Source organism: Notamacropus eugenii, chromosome 2 (genome assembly GCF_028372415.1).
Source record: "Notamacropus eugenii isolate mMacEug1 chromosome 2, mMacEug1.pri_v2, whole genome shotgun sequence".
Classification (NCBI taxonomy): Eukaryota; Metazoa; Chordata; class Mammalia; order Diprotodontia; family Macropodidae; genus Notamacropus; species Notamacropus eugenii.
The window spans coordinates 160,645,131-160,666,654 of record NC_092873.1 but is presented as its reverse complement, the minus strand read 5'-3'; the positions used below and the strand labels follow the sequence as shown (position 1 = coordinate 160,666,654).

Genomic DNA, 21,524 nt, shown 5'->3' with positions numbered 1-21,524 from the left:
TTCTATGCACTAAAATTCCTAGTTGTTTTTAACATGGACTGTCTTATTATTGAGCCACATCTTTCCCAAACTGTACAATGGACATTTGATTTTTAAAACTTAATTTCAGAATTCCACATGTATGCCTGTTAAATTTTATCTAAATTTATTTGACCTATCATTTTAATTTTTGAGGGTTTTTTTGGAGGGGGGTAGGAAAGTCAACTTTGTAATCTAACATATCCACTATCCTTTGCAGATTTTTGCCATCTGCAAATCTGAAAAATATACCAATTAGTCTGCATCCAGGACAATGAATTAGGGTCAAGCACAGAGCACAGAAGCACACAGACTGGGTCAATTTTGATCCACCAATTGCCACTATTTAGATTCAACCATGCAACCATTCTGAGTTCACCTACCTATTATGTCAATAAGCTTATGACTTTCTTATTCTTAAGAATTTCATAAGAAACTCTGTCAACTATATTGTGGAGATCCAGGCATACTACATTACACTGATGTGCCACTCTTGTAAATAAACTCATCACAAAAAAAGAATTGAAGTTAATCTCTCATGTTTTGTTCTTAATGAAACCATACTGGATTGTGGGAATTCACTGCTTGCTTTCCTGAGTGTTTTCACATCATATGTTTGCAAAATCTGTTAAAAAACATTCTTTCTAGGAATTAACATTAAGCTTATTGGCTTATAACTTGAAGAACTCACATTCCTTCTACTTCTGAAAATCAAAACAGCATTTGCTCATCTCTTACTCTCCATGATTCCACAAAGATTACCTAGCTGTTAGTTCAACAAAAAGGGTGTTGAGGAAGTTGTACAAAGAGTGAGAATAGAGAACGACAAGTCTTTAAATATTAAAAATAGCATGTAACTTCCAGAGAGAATATATGTCCTTAGACATAATTTACTACATTACAAGAATTTGTAAAAAAAAAAAAAAAAATGGAAACAAAGCAGATACCCATTGACTGGAAAATGGCTAAACAACTTATGGTACATGAATGTAATGGAATATTATTATACTGTAACACACAATGAATATGAAGACTACAGAGAAGCACGAGAAGAATGAACTGATGAAGAGAAGTAGGCAGAACCGGGAAAATATACACAATGTCTAAAACAATGTAAATAACAATGCCAAAAAAGACAAAGGTGAATGAATGCTATGATCGAGTTTATCCCTAAAGGGAAAAAATATATTTGAGGAAATTATCACATGGCTGACATCTTTCAGTTTTCTCAGATGGAATTCATCCATGCCCACCAACATGAATTCATTTAAAGCAGGAGGTTCTCTTTGACTATCTTCCCATTTATTTTGGCTTTAAATTCCCTCTTAATTTTAACTCTTATCATGTCCAGTCTGATTATCATCCTTCTTGATAAAGAAGATTTTATATAAACTAGGTATTTTTTTTATTTTCATTTGTGATTATTCACGTCACCCACCTCAAGCAATAAGCCACTGTTCTTCTTGCCCTCAATATACCTCCCTCCCTTTATAGCCTTTTTTGTTCTTAGCATTTTGCAAGTTTAACCTTCCTTATATTGTGCTTATAGAGCCATGCCAATTTTTTTAATCTTCATCCTCAGCTAGGTGCTCTCATTTCCATCTTTTTCTACATGTCCTTTTAAAAATAAAAATCTAGCAGAGTAAGCTTTCCCCACAGATATATTCATTTTTCATCTTTTTCTCATCAGAATCACTGGTGGTTGCTAAAGAATTCATTATTCTGAGTTTCCTGTTCTTCTTCAGTTGAACTCAAGTCTAAATGAGCTGAGAGGTTCAGGCCATGGAATCACAGTTATCTCTTCTCTGAACTTTCTGAAATCCTACATTCTAAAGTTTAGAGTTCACATCCATCTAAGTCTGACTATGTCTTCCCCATTGATCAAGTGTTTTAATATAACTTGGCCACTTTCTTCCAAGGATCCATTCATTTTCTTGGTGGAGGTTCAAAATCACATCCAGAATTTGACTAATTTCCCTAGTCATCTCTTATTTCTCTTTTTAAAAAATGAATGTTTTTAATTCATGAAGCTTATCAGATGTTCTGCTTTTAGCAGAAAGAGTTTTATAGTAGTTCAAATCAGGAAATCATCATCTGCTTCCCCTAGTTGACCAGGCATGGCCATGACCCACATTTCAGTCATGAATCCCATTCTATTTAATCTCAGCCACATATGAGAATTATTGGAATAGGAATTCCATATAGCATAGTTCACAGACTACATCTTATATGTCATATATATTATGACAGTTTTTTTTATCTCCATACCATATCAGACACCCAAAGCCCTCTACAACCTAGCAATATTTTCTCTCTATTCTTCCTACCTCATCTCATATTACCTTCATACACATACTTTATGTTCTGAAAAAACTAGGTTACTATCATTCATATAAAATCTGATTTCCTACTTCTGTGCTTGCTAATACCATTTCTTATGCCTTGATGTGTTTCCTTTTTCTTCTTCACTTTTTCACCCACATTAGCCCAACTAAAATACTTTTTCCAGAAAGCCTTTCTTGATCTCCCTTATCATTTAATAACCTTTTCTACCTTAGAGATCAATAGCATTTTGTTTTGCAGCTCTTTATTGTACTTGCTATATAATATCATTTATTACAGCTATCTGTATGTGTTTTATTTCCCTATTAGGCTAAAAACTACATTCTGGCAGAAACTAATTTTATCTAACCTTGTATCTTTACTAATTCCTAACAGAGTGCTCTGCACACTGTAGCTAGTTAAGAAATGCTTAATTGAAATATATGATTAAGCTAAGCATAGAAAGGCTCATGATCAGCAGGTTGGCAGTAGGTGATTAATATATTTATTTTTAGCCATGGTCATCTACAAAAGGAACAAAAATAGCAAACAGTTCTCATCCCTGTATAATGCCCTCCTTTAGTAATAGTGACAGAACAGCATAAATGGAAGCATAAGTTAATAAGAATGGCAGACAAACTTAAGATCATACAAATATAACTTATTCCTTTGGCACTCTTAATGCACAATAATTTTCCCATGACCAATGAGTTATATACCACATACCACTATACTAGTATATGCTAGTTATACTACTTCAAAAAGTGAACCATATCAATACTGATGCAAGCTACAAATGAAGCACAGCGTATAAAATGATAACAGTTAATTGAAAAAAAAGTTTCCTCTTTGAGAGGCAAATAAAAGATTTAATGAAGCTGGTTTTCCTGGTACAAGCAAAAGCAAAAAGAGTTAATAATACAGTTAATATGTTTAACAAATGACAAATAGGCTGCCATAAAGAGAATTATATCTTATTGCTAATCACTCAAAAATTTGAGTAATCATATGAATAAAAGAACTTTTTCTGGATCCTATCAGCTCAATCAACATAGTCCCTGATGTTTGGTGAAATGAATGCAAGAATTAGGATTGTAAAAACCAACCAACCAACAAAATCTGTCACAAAATCTGGCTTGAGTTTAAGAGATGAAAGAGGCCAAAAGCTTGTAAACTACTCACAAGTCTCATGTCCACACTTCACTTCACATCCCTTGAATTGACAAAAATGATGAAAGACTGAAAAATCTAGTGTTGGACAGACTGTGGTAAAACAGGCACTCCTAAAATATTGTTGAAAAGGCTATGAATAGGCTCAATCATTCTGGAAAACGATTTGAAACTATGCTAGAAAAGTGAGTAAACTGATTATATTTTTGGCCCAGCAATCTCACTACTGAGCATATATCTCCAAGAAGTTCAATGACAAGACAAAACAAACAAAAAAAGGTCACATGCATACCGACATTCAGCACAATACCTTTTTTTTGGTAGTGGCAAAAAACCAGAAACAAAGAGGGTACTCATCAGTTAGAGAACGGCAAATTAAATTCCAGTTAACTAGGTGGTATAGTGGATAGAGCTCCAGGGCTGGAGTCAGGAGCACCTGAGTTAAATTTTACTTCAGATACTTGCTAGTTATGTAACCTTGAGCAAGTCACTTAACCCTGTTTGCCTCAGTTTCCTCATCTGTATAACGTGCTGAAGATGTTTCTGTTGAGTTGTTGCAGTAGTGTTCACCTCTTTTGTGACCCCATTTGGAGTTTTCTTCTCAGAGATACTACTGGTTTGTCATTACCTTCTCCAACTCATTTCACAGATGAGGAAACTAAGGCAAAGAGAGTTAAGTGACTTGCTCAAGATCACATAGCCAGTAAGTGTTTGGGGCCAGATTTGGCCTCAGGAAGATGAGTCTTCCAGACTCCATTCCAGCACTCCATCCACTGTGCCACCTAGCTGCCCAGTATATGAATGTAATGGTATATTATTACTCTTTAAGAAATGATGAACAGAAAGACTTCAGAAAAAACACGAGAAGACATGTATGAACTAATCCAAACAAAGTAGAACCAGGAAAATAATACATGCAATAGCTATAATAATGAAAATGAAACAACACTAAAAGACAGGAGAATTCAAACTAAGTGAAATAACCAATCTTGTTTCCAAAGGATGGATGATGCGATACATTTCCCTCTTTTCAGGAAGAAAATAGGAGACTATTGGTATGACATGCTGTATGCATTGTCAGAAGAAATTACTACTGGCTTGGCTTAGGGGTTTTTCTTTGTTAGAAGAGAGGGGTCTAAAAAAGTAAGTGTTATTTTAAAAAAGCACCAAGATGTCAATACCACATTTACAATATTACAGAGAGAATGGTGGAAGACTACTGAGATCAATGAGCAGCATCATTGTAGAAAACAATAAAAAGCAGTTGAGGAGAAATGAGCCTCCAGAGTCACTGGAATGAAATCCATCTAAGCCAGATAATCTGGAGAACGTTTTTGTAGAAGGAGGCAGAACAAGAGGGCAACAAATAGACGTGCAGCGGACTATACCCACACGTATTTTTATGGTGATATATTGTCTTTACTGGTGATAATGCCACCTCTACGCTTAGATTCTACAACCTCCGTATCTGATGCACTTTGGGAAGAAGTATTAAAGGCAAGGAAAAAGATAAAATCAGAAAAAGTAGTTATTCCTGACCAAAAAGATACAGAAAAAATTTGGGCTTTGGGTAGAACAATTTTAAAGTTACTTAGGTATTAATTCTCAAGATACCTCTAAGAGATGATTCCAAAAGGATGGAAAAAAGATGGTGCTTTAAAAGAATTAGCAGATCAAAACTGCCGTGAAGACTCTTCCCAGACAAGATATCACCAAAGTATCCCTTGAAATCACATAGGACACTATGACAGCTATGGTTGTGGAGATAACTGTTCAATGACCCAGTGCATATTTATATCACATTATATCTATGTTCATCAGCTGATATAATAGAAGTCCTGTATGAGATCTGAACAAATTCATTCCCTATTGATGGCAAATTTCTCCAAAAGGGGCTTTATTGCAATATGTCTTAGCACAACAATAAGTCATCCTCAGCAAAAAAAAAAGTTATGTAAACTACTCAGACTAGAAAAACAAAGTTGATTTATAAAAAACAAAAACTGACAAAACAGCTTTCTTATATTTCTCAGATCATGGCATAAAGCTAGAAAATAATCCACAGAGTTCATCCACCAATGTATGTGTATATGATAGAAAAATGCTGTGGAAAGACAAGGAGTTAGGCCCAGAATTAATTAGAATTAGTTGACTGGGAAGGACCACCTATGAAAAATTATGAAGTTCTTTCAAGTGATTCTGAATAATTCATTTCTATAAAGACCTTTCTCTTTAACTTCAATATTCTCTTGGTGATACTATATAATAGTGAATCTTGGAATTAAAACCTTAATCACCTAAAAGAACAATGGAAAGATGCATGGCAAACATAAACAAGCTGCTGCATTATCAGTGATGACTTGCATTAGTGACTTGCTAGAAGTGGAGTAAAAGATATTATTTGAAGGCTTATCTGATCAGAAAGGGAGGTTGCCTGGTCATGTAATAGTAATGACATGACAGATGGATAACCCAAGGCGTACAATGAAATATTGAAAGAATATATACATTAAGATTTTAAGAGAACGAAAGGATATGGAGTAGCACCTCTGTGGACAATTCATAGGAAAACATGAACAAGGATCATCTAAGATAGAAAAGCATGGAAGAGTTTCAATTTGTCGTCAAAGAGAGGATACTCTGTATCAAAGTGAGTAGTTTTGATGAAACCATGAAAGCAGTAAAATAGCAAAGCAAAGTTTAGTCCATACATTATAATTTTAACTAAATGAAAGGGGGGAAAGGGACATATTTCTTGGCAATATAACATTCAGGATACCACTGTTTTCCACACCCCCTTCAAGAGACAACTCTTGTCCATCCACATTACCTTAATCTACTTAGTACCTTTACCAATTAGTCTGATACCCTAACTCTGTGACTAGCTCTCCTCTGTCATGATGTAACAATTGCCTAAATATCCATGACTCTAAGAAAATAAATAATGCCAATATTTTACTTCCTAGCAATGATTCGTTAGGGTTAGAATTGATATCCACTGAGAGAGCAGTAAAAGATGAGTTTTCATTTCCTGTTGATTCTCTATTTCTTTTATGGATAAAAAAAAGGATTAAATCTGTAAGACTTCAATTGAGCACTCAGTATAAAGATAAAATTATCTTACTCCCCCAGCCCCCACACCAAGGAACATAAAAAATTTATATTACTGACCTGTTGCCTCTCTGACAACTTTGATATCAGTAGGTGATCCAAGACCAGAACGTAGTAATATATAGCTGACAATCTTCCGGTAGAGGCTCTCTAATTCTTCCCGAGTACGGGCCCTATTGTCAGTGATTTCTCTGCTAACAATGCTTAATCTGGATTCTAAGACTCGATGATGTTCATCAAGAAATTCTCCTAGAAAAGGACAAAGAAAACATCTTTCATATGACTAATATTTTAATTCCTGTTCTCACATTAAAAGGTATTGCTGAGGGGAAACTGGCATGGGATGACATTTTTACTTCATGATTTAACATCATGTTTTCTTAATCCTTATCATTTAAAATAAAACAAACTATAGTGTCAAGGTGAAGTCACTATCAGATTATTCTTCACAGCAATTTAATTGATATATTTTGGCAAGATAAACATGGTTCATATTTGTATAACATTTTATGACTTACAGAAGACTTTTCTTAGAGTACTTTCCATTTAGTAGGTAATTGTTATTTTGCTGAGTAGAGTGTTATTATCCACATTTTACAAATGAGGAATCTGAAGTACAGTGAAGTTAAATAATTTGCTCAAAGTCACATGGCTACTGAACCCAGGTTTTCTGACTCCAATTTCAGGGCTTACTGCACTATGTAATATGGTAGAAGCCCACATAAGAGACTCAAAACTCAAATAACATAAGAATTATAAAATGAAAATGAAACCTATATTAAAAAGACAATCTGTATGGAATACGGACAAAAATATAATATCACATCATTCTGCTTTTGTCATTTATCAAGGACAGGCAATGTATGTGGTAAGAAACTCAGACTGTGTCGTGATTAATCATATCTTTAGCCAACTTAATTATTGATAGGACTTATCATCATAAATGAAATCAAAGATCCCGGAAATCCTGGAGCTAAAAGGGACTTTAGAGTTCATGTGGTTTAACTCCTTAAGCATTGATATCTTAAGATTATAGAACTGTAACAGTGGTATGCTGGTAAATGTTTAACAACTAGCTTTCTGAGGAAAAAATGTATTTGTGACACATTTTAAATTTAATTTGCGTTATTAACATTTTCTCTTTCACCTTCTTAAGTTTAGGCAATCAACAAAATCATAAATCAAGCTCTATTTGTAGCATTTTCGAATTTCTAAAGTGTGAATACTCACATCGAAAATGTAACAATAAGCTCTTCCAGGAAGGAGCCAGCTCCAGCACACCCTAGATCTACAACCTAAAGGGATCTCACTTCAGAGGCAATCCAACCCAAATCCCCTTCATCTATAAGATGAAGGAACTAATGCTCAGAAAGTTTACAATTCTCTTATTTTACAGATGAGAAAACAAAGGCGAAATGACTGATTTGTTCCAGGTTACACAGATAGTGGCAGGTACAAGACTAGAAATCTGATCTCTTAATTCCCAGTCATACTTTTCTCATAATACCATGATGTCCCCAAATCAAGTATTCAGTCCCCTACATTATCATTATGATGACAGTTATTAACATGGAGAAGCAGTATGGTACAGTACTGGCTTCAGAGCCGGAAAAACCTGGATTCAAGTCCCATTCTTCGTATGTAACAGTTGTGTGGCCCTATGCAAATCACTTTTCCTCTCAAGCCTAAGCAGTTATCGAAGTTTTGAAGTTGCAGAGGAGGTGCTGGTCTGCGTTAGCCAAGGGGATTTTCACCTGAGGATTGCTCTCCGCCATTAAAATCACAATCTAATGCTGCACCCTCAGCCCTCTCCACTCCCCCACCCTGCAAAATATTAACATCCAAATTCATGCCATACTTTATGCCAGTCTTGCCAAAAAAACAGCTGGTTCTTTGGCTATTCTAAATAGTACCACCTTGGAAATTTGAAGAAGCATCTCATTTGTAACCAGATTTATTCCATGCTCACTTTTCTGCCTTAAGTCTTCATCTTCATTTTGCTTTATAATAGCTATATCATTTAAGTTATAAAGTCATTAGAAAATAATCCAAACAAGGAATATATTAAATTAATATAAATTAATTAACACAAATTAACACAAATCTGAGAATCATAGAATATTAGAACTGGAAGGAACCTTAGAGATCATTTCCTCCAAAATCTTCATCTTATATATGAGTTCATGAGATTAACTCCCAGTCCAGGTGCTTCCCACTAAACCAATCATTGCCTCTCCACACATTTCCTTTATAAACCAGTGCTCTTTCCACTAAACTATATTTTAATCATAACTTCCACTGTTGGGACAATTTTCATTGGTAAGGAATATTTTCTACTCTAGTGAAGTGATGATCTTTCAAAATAAAAGCCCACAAAGATAACAGAATATTTTAAATTAAAGCACAAATAAAAACTCATAATAATGGTATTCCATTTAATAATGCACCATGTGTAGCACTGATTTTTAACACTCAAAGCTTTTGGTTTTGTTCTGTTTTGTTTCCTTTTGTTTGTACTTCCCACATCATTACATACCCTCAAACTGGAAAATTATTATAGAAGATCAAATAATTTTTTTAATTTAAAGCTGTTACATAGCAAAAAAAGAGAAAGCGATGGTATTTATACCACCTATTATCTAAGCAAGTATAAGTATCTAAGGAAATGGTAACTTGGATATCAGTGGATACAGGAAAATAGGTGGATACCTCTCATTAATTTGTAGTTTGTGTCTCCCAAGTAAGCAGGATATCACATCTACACATAACGGTGAGTCAAAAGAGCTATAAGAAACAAGACAAAGAACTGAAAGAATGGAAGACAAGAATAATTTTTCTGTGATCTGCAGAAAGTGTGTTCTGCTTGAGTTTCTGCCATATATGAACGGGTAAAATGCGAGGTCCTTTGTGCTCTTGAGGAGAAAGAGACCAAAAGAAAGCATTTCTACTTTCCAGATTATAAGAGAGAACTGTGTTCCTTGAAATAACTGAAATAATGGTTCAAGAGGAAAAACAATGAAGAAAAAAGATTCAAAGAAATAAAAGGGAATTCTCACCAGGAAGGTGGAGGGTAGAAAAACAGGGCACAGACTAGAAAGACAGATCACTGAACACTTGAAGAAATCTAATAGGCATGGGGCACTTCCTCTGAGAGAGGAGCTGTTGTGTGTGGTTTGTCCTTTGTTCTGGAAGAGAACCATGATATCAGAAAGGTGATGACAAGACTTACAATTGAATTGGATTTGAGTGAGGGAGGGCTGTGCAAGACAGGGGAAACAATGCTAGACAATCATTCCTAGGGCTCAACCAATGAAGGGCTGAGCCTGGAATCAAAAAGACCTGCATTCAAATCTGGCTTCAAACACTTACTAGATGTGTTACCCTGGGCAAGTCATTTAATTTCTCTCTGGCTAAGTTTTCTCATGTGTAAAAATGAGATAATAACAGTATCGACTTTGAGGTGTTGCGAGGATCAAATCAGATAATATTTGCAAAGCACTTAGCAGAGAATCTGACACATAGTAGGTACTTATTAATACTTGTCTGCTTTCCTTCCTTTCTTCCTTCCCTCCCTCCTTCCTTCGAAAAAAATCTAAAGGTTTTTAGTAGTCTGCGAGCTTAACATGAGTTAACAATGACATGGCAACAAACAAGCTAATGCTATCCTAGGCTACATCATGAAAGGAGGATAATGTGGACAACAATGGAGGTGATTGTTCTGCCATCCTCTGTAATGCTCATGTCATACTTGTGTTCATTTCTGGGCATCACATTTGGGGAAAGATGAATGAGCTAGAATTCATTCAGAAGACGGTGACCCAGATGGTGGGGGGCTGGAGACCATGCTATATGAGGATTAGTTAAAGGAATTGGAGATGTTTAACCTGCAGAAGAAGTTGGGAAGGAGAGGATTATTGACTCCTAGCATTTAAATGGCTACCATCAAGAAGAGTGGTTATATTTACCAGTTTAACCTTAGAGGGAAGAGTTCGTTGTTGCTAGTGGAAGGTGCACAGAAGCATATTTAAGACAGATGTAAGGAAAACCTTCCTCATAAAACTAGAAAGGGTTGATGCAAGATGGTAATGGGTTCACCTTTAGTGGAGGTCTTTCAGAAGAATCTGGACAACTACTTTTGGAGGAATCCTGTAGAAAGCACTTTTGGTCAGGTACAAGGTTGAATATGATGATTCTTGAAATACCTTCCAACTCATAGATTCTATAATTCTGTGATATTATAATATATAGTTTAATAGAATATTATTAAAGGTGGGTATCGGACACATTACCTCGGTTTGTATAATTCATATCAAAGTAAACTTGCATCTTAATTGTGTCCAGGGATGGATTTTTTTTGTCCAGTAACTTATCAACACATATCTAGGGAGGAAAAAAAATTGCATAAGTGAGTCTTTGAACTGTTTCTGAAACATAGTGATTCTTCTCTAAATAATAAAGCTCACAACTTCAGATCTTGTCTTTCTAGAATAAGTAGTTGTATGTTGACATGACGGAAAATAAATGACTTTATTACTGGTGAACAATAAAATACTTCACTAGTTTATGTGTCCATTTTTTTTAACAACCAGGTTAAAGTCATCCCGTACAACTCAGCTGAGTAGAAAACCACCCCTTTCTGAGTCAGATAAGTCTCCTGTGATGTCTTGATGGAATTCTACACTGAATTGCTGTGTAACTGGTCAGCTACCAGCACAGTCATTTCCCCAGTCCACAGCACTAGAGAAACTACTTTTCAATAGATAGCAGCCCAGGGGCATGCCATGACATGTGATGTCTATAGATAAATCACCTTTTCAGCAAAATCTCCAGATCTCCACCTTAATGCCCCTTCCTTGACCTTAACACCTTCTCTGCACACATCTTATGTATCAGGCAGAGTACATATATTCAGCCCTTTTCCAGTACCATTTGTTGGGAAAAAAGTGGAAAAAACCTCTTTTCCCATCTGAATAATAAAACCTAGACAACTTTTCTCTGTGGGTTTATGACTGCCTGCTTCTTAGCCATCCCATGAAGATCAGACTCATATTTACTGTATCTTAGAAACATATGTGAGACACCTAATCTGTTTTTACAAAATCATTAACAGTTAACGTGAGAGAAATAAAAGATTTCTTGATTCTCAATTTCTTCAGTTTCCAAAGTTGGTTTGTGGGTATTTGTACTTCATTGCTAAATTTTGACGATTATTTTATTTTGATTTCATCTTTCCACTTAGAAAACAAGCTTAAATCATAAAATTACATTTATCAGAATAATAGTAGATCATAATGCAATTTAACATATTAAATGTTATATGAATGTCAATAGATATTCATGTTGTGCTACTAAGTTGATATTAAAATAACAGTAAAACATCTCTAGGTAAGACAGAATTAGAACATGACCCCAAACTTGAGGACTTAAGTAATAATCACCTTAACAAGTTTCTGAACATCAGATCTTGTGAGATTTCGATCCATGTTGAAGCCATTGCTTGGATCCAAAACAACAGCTTTCACCTACAGCATAGCAAAAAAAGCCTTTACTAAATGGCATGATTATGATGAAATTTGTTTATTATGTTTCTTGAGAGACTGGGGTTTTGTCATTCACACATCACCTATTAAAATCCTACTACATGAAGGCTGAAGGGGAAACATGCAAATAAATACTTAGACCCTACTCTTAAAGGATGTAAAATCTAGTTGAGATAGATAAGACCTGTACACATACAAACATAATACAAGTAAGAATATGATAAGTCTATAAGGGGATCATAAAGTTCAATGAGATCAGTTGAGGAAGAAATAGTTTCCAACAGGGAACATCAAAGATAACGTCATGTTGGCATTTGAGTGAAAAACCTTGGAATATGGGTAGGATGATAAGAGGCATTATACAGTAGGGAAATATCAAGAACAAAGACACACATGGTAGACTCTGTCATCCGTCATACCGATTTGCCTTTCCCTCTGTTCTACAGCATCCTATTCCCAGTAGCGAATTTTTCCAGAACCTCCATTTTGAGTTGGTACCCAGCCTAGCTATCCTTCATTCTTCAGATTTAGTCACCATTCCATCCTCACCCTCCACTCCTTACCCCTAACATTCCCAAGCCTTTTGGCTGCCTTGAATGTGAGCTCCTCCACAGCAAGGAATGTTTGGTTTTGGGTTTTGGGGTTTTTTTGCCAATATTTGTATCTCTAGTGCATAATGCTTGACACATAGTAAGTGCTTAGTAAATGCTTGCTGTCATAATAAATGCTTACCAAATGTATTCAGGGAACAAGAAGAAGTACTGCAGTAATGCTATGCTGGAGCACAGAGTAGGTATACGAGAGTTGCATGAGATCAGGCTGAAAAAGCAGGTTGGTGAAGTGCCTTGAACGCCAGGGTATGAATCTGGTCTTTATTCTTGTTACAACATCTGACTCTTTATGAGTAGAGGCTAATTATTCAGAACTCTGGCATCTGCTACTCACATTTATACCACCATAAGGTAGAAAGAAGAAGGAATAAAAGTAAAATCTGACAAATTATCTTTAAATTAACTAATAACTCAGAAAAGTTGGGTGGGGAAAGAGGGTGAAATTCATGTGTAAAACTAGGATTGAGGGTCTTTGTATATTTGATTTAAGCAAATACAATTATTTGTATATTTCATTTATTTCATTTGTATATTTATTTATTCTTTTATTATTCATAGGTTACTGGAACATTAACAGAGTCAATGAACTTTTTAAAAAATTATTAAAGTTTCTTGTAAAAGAACACAAGCCAGTTAATCAACAATCATTTATTTATCACTTATTATGTATCAGGCACTGTTCTAAGCACTGGGAAAATAAAGACCAAAACCAGTCCCTGTAATAATTAGATGGCAATCCAAATTCATAAAATCTTTTTTTAAAAATTAGTTTGTAATTACAGAATTTATATACCTTCGAGCCGTTTCTTTCTTCTGTATCCCCCCTCTATAACCCCACTGTTTAATATACTTCCAACTGAGCAAGATCTAGGAACATATAGGACACAGTTTTAAAGTCTAATTGAATACAATTATTAAAACAGGATAAACTATTAATACTAAAAATGTTCATTTTATTCCTACCATAAAAGCCACAAGAGTTTCAGAAACAGTTTCTCCATAGTGTGCACATTCTTGTCCTATTTCTCGAATAATATTCTTTATAACACATTCAGCTTGACTGTACGCCATTCTGGTAAAATAAAACAATTACAAATTTGATATTTAAAAATTTCTTCATCTTCAATTTTCTCTACACTATAATATTTAAAAGAATAGCATGAATTATATACTTGCCATCCTTACTAGCTTTTAATAGTGATAATAGAATACTATTATATACTAGAATATATATAATAGAATATATTATATACTAAAAATGTACTAGAAACACCATTTACAGACATTTGGACCATAAAAGACAAAAAATCATTTCTTCCTGTTGCTTCAATGATAGGTGATTATCAAAAAATTCTTTTGAAGCATGTTATTCTCTCTCTTATGCAATAAATATATATAACTGGTATAAAAGCATGTGATCTATAGAGGAGTTGCAGGGAAAATACAGTAACTTGTATAAAAGAAACAGATACTTTTTCAAAGATGAAAAATAAAAATCCTACAATAATCCTTAATATCATATTTAATAATACTAATAGTTAGCCTTTATATAGCATTCCCCCAAGAGTTCAAGGAGGCCTCCATTGTCCATTTCTGTAAAGGAAATAGAAATAGGTTATCCTGTGACAATCACAGGAGAGTCTCTCTCTTAGTCACTGCTGGCAAGATTCTTGCCAGAATTCTCCTTAATAGGTTGATCCCTCACCTAGAAGATGATCATCTACCTGAGAGGGAGTGTGACTTCAGAAAGGACTGAGGAATGGTTGATATGGTGTTTTGTTGCCTGACAACTCTAGAAGAAACGCCAGGAGCAAAAGAAATGTCTGTACACAATGTTCAGCGATCTGACCAAGGCCTTTGATACAGTCAGTCATAAGGGCTTGTGGAAGATCATGGAAAAATCTACTTCATCATTACTGTATCTCAGCATGAATGTTTGCATGGATTCTGAATGATGGATGACACTTTTGAACTTCCCCAGGCAGCAGTGGAGTGAAGCAGGGCTGAATGCTTGCTCCCATGTTTTTTAGCATGATATTTCCAGCAATATTGTCAGAGGCCTTCAACAAGGACAAAAACAACATTGAGGTCAACTACCACACTGATGGTAAATTATTTAATTTGAAAAGGCTACAAGCTATGACTAAAGTGGCCAGAGCTGGTGCCCATCTTTTCCTTCACAGATGATTTTGCACTCATGACGCAACAACGTATGGATTGGTTCTCTGCTGCCTCTGCTAATTTTGGCCTAACAATTAACACCAAGAAAACAGAGGTTCTCTACCAGCCAACACCATACCATCCATATGTGGAACCATCAGTTACAACAAATGGAAAAATTCTGAATGCTATGGTGTATTGTGATTTCAAAAGGGGTTCGGATTCGTCCAATTATGTATGATTAAGGAAATTTATGGTTCAGATTCGCACCTACAATAAGACACATTTGAGAAGAAGCTGGATATTTTATTGATTTACAGAAAAGGCAAATGCATGAACAGTTTAGAGCTACAGCAGAAATAATTAATATAGCCTAATACTAATATAATTATAGCAATATTAATATAGATATAAGAGGAAATAGAAAAACATCACCAATTCAAGGAGCACCAACACCTGAATTACATCAGCTGGGGAATCCCGGGATACAGCGTTCAGGGTCAGAATTGGGAGCAAAGAGGTCCCAGGCAGAGCGTCCTCTCCATGGGTGAGATTCCAAGGACTTGCACTAAGTGAGGGGAGTTTATAGGGACCTAGACAAAGAAGGCTTTTTGCCAACGGCTCCACACACTGTTCCAAGCTGGTCAGGCACATGGCCATGGGAATGCAGGTGTTTGTTCGTCAAGGACATTTCATACAGGGGCCACAAGATATAAGCTAATTAATCATATACTGGGAGGACTAGCCAGATCCTCCAAGTATTATCTATGTGTTCCGGGAGTGGCTAGTTCCCAAAACATTAAGGCATGGCCAACTCGCACATGTTATGTTCCTTGAGAGGTCACCAAAAGGACAGAGTGAACTTACTTTATGCAAGGGATATGAAATATTCCTTCATATGGATAAGTTCACCTTACCTAGGGACATACATATAGACGATGAAGTTGATACATACGTTACCAGAGCTAGCTAAGTGAAAGTGTGAGAGATAAGAGGTGTTAGGCTGCCTACCAAACTGAAGATCTACAGAGCTGTTGTGCTGACCTCATTGTTGTTTTCCTATGACACCTAGAAATATGAGTGCCATGCCAGGACACTGAATCACTACCCATCTGTATTGTCTTAGAAAAATTCTGAAGATCACCTGGCAGGATAAAGTACCTGACAATGAGGTCCTTTCTCTAGCTGAACTGCCCATCATTCAAACTCTCCACCGTAGAGAGCCCAACTCTGATGGGCTGGCTATATTGTTTGAAGGCCAAATATATGTTTGCCTAAAAGACAGAGAACTCACACAAGGCACGTGCTCACATGGAGATCAGAAGAAGCAATAAAGAATACTCTCACAGTCTTACTGAAGAATTTTGGAATCGATCGTAAGGCATAGGAGACACTGGCAAAGGACCACCTGGTCTGGCATGCTTGCATCAGAGAAGGTGCTATACTCTATGAACAAAGCAGAACTGCAGTAGCTCAAAAGAATTGCAAATTTGGACATATCTCCATTCTAAATGTTCATATGTACTGTTTGTGCCTGATCTGTGGTAGTCTTCTGAGCTTGCGCTGGTCTGACCAGCCACAGTCAGACACACTGTACCTTGACCCTACATGGTGATGTCATTTTGGCCCTCTTTGGGAACAAATAACAACAGCTATATAGCACTTTAAAGTTTGCAAAGCATTTTACACATGTTAAATCATTTTACAGTAATGAGGAATTTAGAGAAATGAATCAATGAAACTTTTAGGACAACTTTGACAATTCTAATTTATCCATTCCTTCAAACTCTTCCAAATTCTCATGTTCAGTATATTCATAAAGTCAGCAGGCAAGTCTGCATCTTGAATACTGGACACAATGGCAAGCATAAGATCAAAATGCTCCATGGAAATTATTATTCTTAGGGGAGGAAATCCTCAGATACTCATTCACAAGCTAGATGAATTCGATGGTGTGTGGGGGAAGGGGGGAGAGAATAAATAAAGACTATCAATACCCATCTTTCCAATATCTTCAGGATAAATCCCTTAATATTGAGCTGCTGCCAACATGGCATTCCTTTATATATGTTCAATCTACCTCAGCTGCTCTTAGGATCACAGTTTTAGAACCGGAAGGTACTTCAAGGGTCGTCTATTCCTTCATTTTACAAATAAGGAAACTGAGGCACAGGGAGATTAAGTGACTTGCCCAATGTCAAACAAGTAGTAAACATCAGAGGTGGGATTTAAACTAGATCCTATGATTTCAGACCCAGTGCTTTTTCCTTTAGTATCATTTAATTACCAAATACTGACATCAGTCTAATAAATTTAATTGTTCACATTACTAATGGTAAGAAAGAGTGGTAAAATGCAGTCCATGGCATCTGTCAACTCCATACTCCCCTACCAACACAGATCCCAACTTTTCTTAGATGCCTTTCATAAGCTGCTTTGACCCCTCAAAAATCATCACCTGATGACCAACCTTCTGATCATGAGTCTCCCTAAACTTAGCTACATCTTCAGGGAATAGTCCATAGACTGTAGCCAGCTATTCATATCCTCTTTAGAAAAAAAATTTAATGAGTAAGCATTTATTTTCTCTCTCTCCCATCTCCTCCAATGGTGGAGGAGGGAGGGCAGAGACAAAACCTTTGTAACAAATAGATGTAGTCAAGCAAAATAAATTCCCACATTGGCCATAATCCAAAACAATGCTTTATTCTGTACCTTAAGTCTGTTACTCTTCACCTATATGATATGGTATAAAGACTTGCTTCAGAGGAATACATCCAGGATCTGCGATTCAGCACTGTTAATACCTCCACTGACATGGCTCAAAACCTCTCTGAAATCTTAGTATGAGGTTTTCAAGAGCTACGCTGACCATTTTTAAAAATTATTTCATTGTCCTGTATCTGACTTGGTAATGATCGATAAATCTCTAAGATCTCTAAGAACAGACAGTTCATCACCAGATTCATACTTGCAGCCCTTTAAGCTTGGCAGTTACTCTAAGACTGTGCCTTTCACTGGTACAGCTTTGGAGAAATCTGGGATGCTCGTCTGCCATGATGGACTTGGGGTTTTCAGTCAAGGGTGATGCCCCATAGAGCATAATTTTCTTAAGGATTGTAAGGTTAATTTTTTTTCCTTAAGTGTTTTCCTGATGTTATATTCATCAGGATTAAGTGCATCACAACTGCCAGCCAAGAAATGGCATATAAAGGAAAGAGTGCTGGATGTGGAAGCCTTGACTTCCCTGCTCTGCTGTTCAAATCTGGCCTTGTATTGCTTAAGCTCTCTAAGTCAGTTTCCTCATCCATAAAATGAAATGGTTGGATTTTCTGCTCTAACTCCTATATCTCTGTCACCCTATAAAATAAACAAAGTGTTGCCAATCTATTTATTACTATTCACGAATGAAATATTCACTGATATCCTTCAGACACTTGACTAGGACAAGAACTACAAACTGTCTTCACTCACAACTCAAGCTGAGACCCAGGACATCAGAACTGTAAGGGCACAAAGAATCATAGGCTCTGGAACTAGAATGTAAGTTTCTTGAGGTTGGTGCTCCTTCTTTCCCCCTCTCCCATCCCTTCCTCTCTTCTGCCCTCCCCTCCATTCCTTTTTTTCCCCTTCCCTCTCATCTCCTCCCCTTTTCTGCTTTACCCTCCCCTCCCGTGCTCTCCTCTGCCCTCTCTTCCCTTTCCCTCCCTCCCCTCCCTTCATTGTTGTAATACTGTGCTACTTCATTTGTCGTGCTTAAGATCTGAATCTTAACTACCCTGGTGACTTTGGTAAAGTCACTTCACTTCTGTGTCCTCATCTGTAAAATGAGGCCTTTGGCATAGATAGTGCCTTTCACCTCTAGAGGCTATGAATTCTCTTCTCTGATGTTCTTTTAAAAACTGATCCATAGGATCGTAGATTTAGAGTTGGAAGGGGCTTCCAAAGCCCTCTAAGCCAACCCACCTTATTTCACGGATGAAGAGACTGACGCCCAAGGCACATAAGTGACTTGTCCAAGGTCACACAGGTAACTCACTACCAACTAACCCATTTTACACACACACACACACACACACACACACACACACACACACACACACACACACACACACACACACACACACACACACACACCCCCTCTCTTTCCATTTTGTAAGGTAATTTACACTTACTGTTTGAGCCTCACTACAACCATGTGAGGAAGGCGCTATGACTATTGCCATTTTATAGCGGAGGACACTGCGACATTGTAGCAACTTACTAAATGCTTGTTTATTTGAACGGGATGGAATCCCAGGGATCATCGTGCAACCTCCTCATTTTGCAAACCACGAAAGTGAGGCCAAAAGAAGTGAAGAGATTTGTTTTAGGTTCCACGCGTGGGAACTGGATGGAGCCAGGATTCCATCAGACCTCAAATCCACCTGACCATTTCCCTGCTCACAGGGGGTCCTGCTCGTCCTTGCAGTTTCCTACCTGGGGCTCCTTTACCCGCTCACCCCCTCCACAGGAACCACGTCTCTGCTGCCCCGGGGGTCTCTGATCTCTAGGCACTGGGCTAGTCCCCGCGGGGGCACAGATAGCAGGCAGGCCGTGCCTAGTGTGACTCAGAGAACCGGCTTCAGGGCCCGCTCAGCCTCAGGACCCCGCAACAGTGCCAGGACCGCATTCAGCCCCGCCTTTTCGCCGCCTCCGCCCAACTGTACCTGTAACTGCTCGGAAGGAAGGACGCCCGCCTGGCAGCCTGGCTCCGGCCTCCCTCTGCACTGTTGTCTTCGGTGCGTTACCAGGGAGACCGAACGCGGCCCGGGAGTGGGCGGGGCTCAGCCTGGGGCTCTTTCCTGGGTGACCATCTCCGGGCGTTCTGATCTGTATCTTGCCACTGGATCCTGAAGGTGCCTGGGGAGAAAGTGAGGCTGGTGACTTTGCACAGCCCTGCCTCACTTAAATCCAATTTACTTGTAAACACATGACGCTCCTCAAGAACGAAGGACAAACAACAGCCACCACCGCTGGTGCCAAGCCCAGGAAAGATGGAGCCTGCAGAATTCTTACATTTGACTCCTGAGTTGGAAAGGACTATCTTGGAGGGGAGGATGATCTATTTAAGGCTGAAAGGGATCTTGGAGGTCGAGTACAACCTCCTCATTTTACAGAGGAAGAAACTGAGGCACACGTTGTTAAGTCGTTTTCAGTGACCCCATTTGGGATTTTCTTGGCAAAGATACTGGATGGTTTGCAATCTCCTTCTTCAGCTTTTTTTATAGATGAGGAAACTGAGACAATAGGGTTTAAGTGACTTGCCCAGGGTCACACAGCTAGTAAGTGTCTGAGGCCAGAATTGAACTCAAGACTACGAGTCATCCTGACTCTAGGCCCAACACTCTACCCACTATGCTACCTGGGTACCCAGAAGGTGTGTCTCAGCATGTGTCAAGAAGTTTCCTCACCTAGGAGTTTCCTATACCTCTGAGACAAGAAGTCTAGTACCTAGTCTTTATCCTTAATAAAGGATAGGAGAAATGCATTACTCAGAATATTATAAAGAGCAGTGCAGAATATTAATAAAAGGAAAAGTTATACTATGCATGAAAGACAACCTCGAAATGAAAACGACTTTACCCTAGAAAGGAGAACTCTTAAAAAAACACCGAAATTCATTTTCTTTTTGGCTAGTTTTATTGAATTTGTAGAATAGTTAACTACTTTAACATAGTATGTCCAGATTTCTGTAAAGCATGTGACACAGTCTTTCATGATTTCCATGTGAACAAGGTGCTGTGCTGAGCTATGGAGATACAAAGAAAGGCAAAGACCAAAACAAAAAATCCCAGGGACAAAGAAAAATTAGATGGAAATCCAAATTTACAAGATCTTGAAAAAAAAACCCAATGGTGTTTGTAAACACAGAATCTGTATACCTTAAAGATCTTTCCCTCTTTCATAAATTCCTCCCTCTTATTATTTTAATATATTTTCCATTGGAGGTCTTCAGCAGTGTGCCACACCCCTTTGCTTTCTGTCTTATTCTTTTTAGAATTTCTGTTGATAGTTTGGATGGAGAGGTAGAATACATAGTTATTACATTTCTAGATGACTTGAAACAGGAAGAGAATGTGCTGGATACCAGAACTGAGATTCAAACTAATTTAGGAAAAAACTGGAATGATGGACCAAAGTTAGCAAAATGAAATTCGAGCAGCATAACAAGTCTTGTATTTAGTTTTTTTTTTAATTAATTGCAAAAATATGGGATAAATGAATGAATGAATAGATGAATTTAAAAGTATTTATTAAACTCTTATTATATAAGCATTGTGTTAAACTGTGAAGATCCACATAAAAAACAAAGTGGTCCCTGCTGTCAAGGAGATTATATATGAGGGGTCAGCAGTAGGGCAGATGGCAAAAGTCAGGTCCTCCGTAGGGCAGACAGAGAAAGCATCTCATATGAAAAAGAGCTGGGGATTTTAGTTGACCACAAGCTCGGTAGGAACCAAGAGTGTAACTTGCCTAAAATCAAAAACTACAACAACGAAAACTTACTGCAGTCTTCAAGTACATGATAAAAATTAGTGTCCAGATGAGA

At 37.2% G+C, this 21,524-nt stretch overlaps 1 protein-coding gene across 4 annotated transcripts in view; it reads right to left on the bottom strand.

Annotated features, from left to right (window-relative positions):
- CFAP206 (cilia and flagella associated protein 206) overlaps positions 1 to 20,015 on the bottom strand; it is a 66,008-nt gene extending 45,993 nt beyond the window's left edge. The window contains exons 1-5 of one of the 4 annotated variants that reach the window (XM_072642782.1): positions 19,642 to 20,015; positions 13,736 to 13,844; positions 12,060 to 12,143; positions 10,911 to 11,001; positions 6,682 to 6,870 (exon numbers count right to left, since the gene is read on the bottom strand). In XM_072642782.1, coding sequence (XP_072498883.1) covers positions 6,682 to 6,870; positions 10,911 to 11,001; positions 12,060 to 12,143; positions 13,736 to 13,843 — 472 coding nt within the window. In that variant the 5' untranslated portion in view covers position 13,844; positions 19,642 to 20,015. Of the gene's footprint in view, positions 1 to 6,681; positions 6,871 to 10,910; positions 11,002 to 12,059; positions 12,144 to 12,580; positions 12,657 to 13,735; positions 13,845 to 15,367; positions 15,500 to 19,411 lie in introns of those variants that run through there. The other 3 variants (XM_072642783.1, XM_072642781.1, XM_072642784.1) reach the window with 3 other exon arrangements.
- Between the last annotated feature and the right edge of the window lie 1,509 nt (positions 20,016 to 21,524).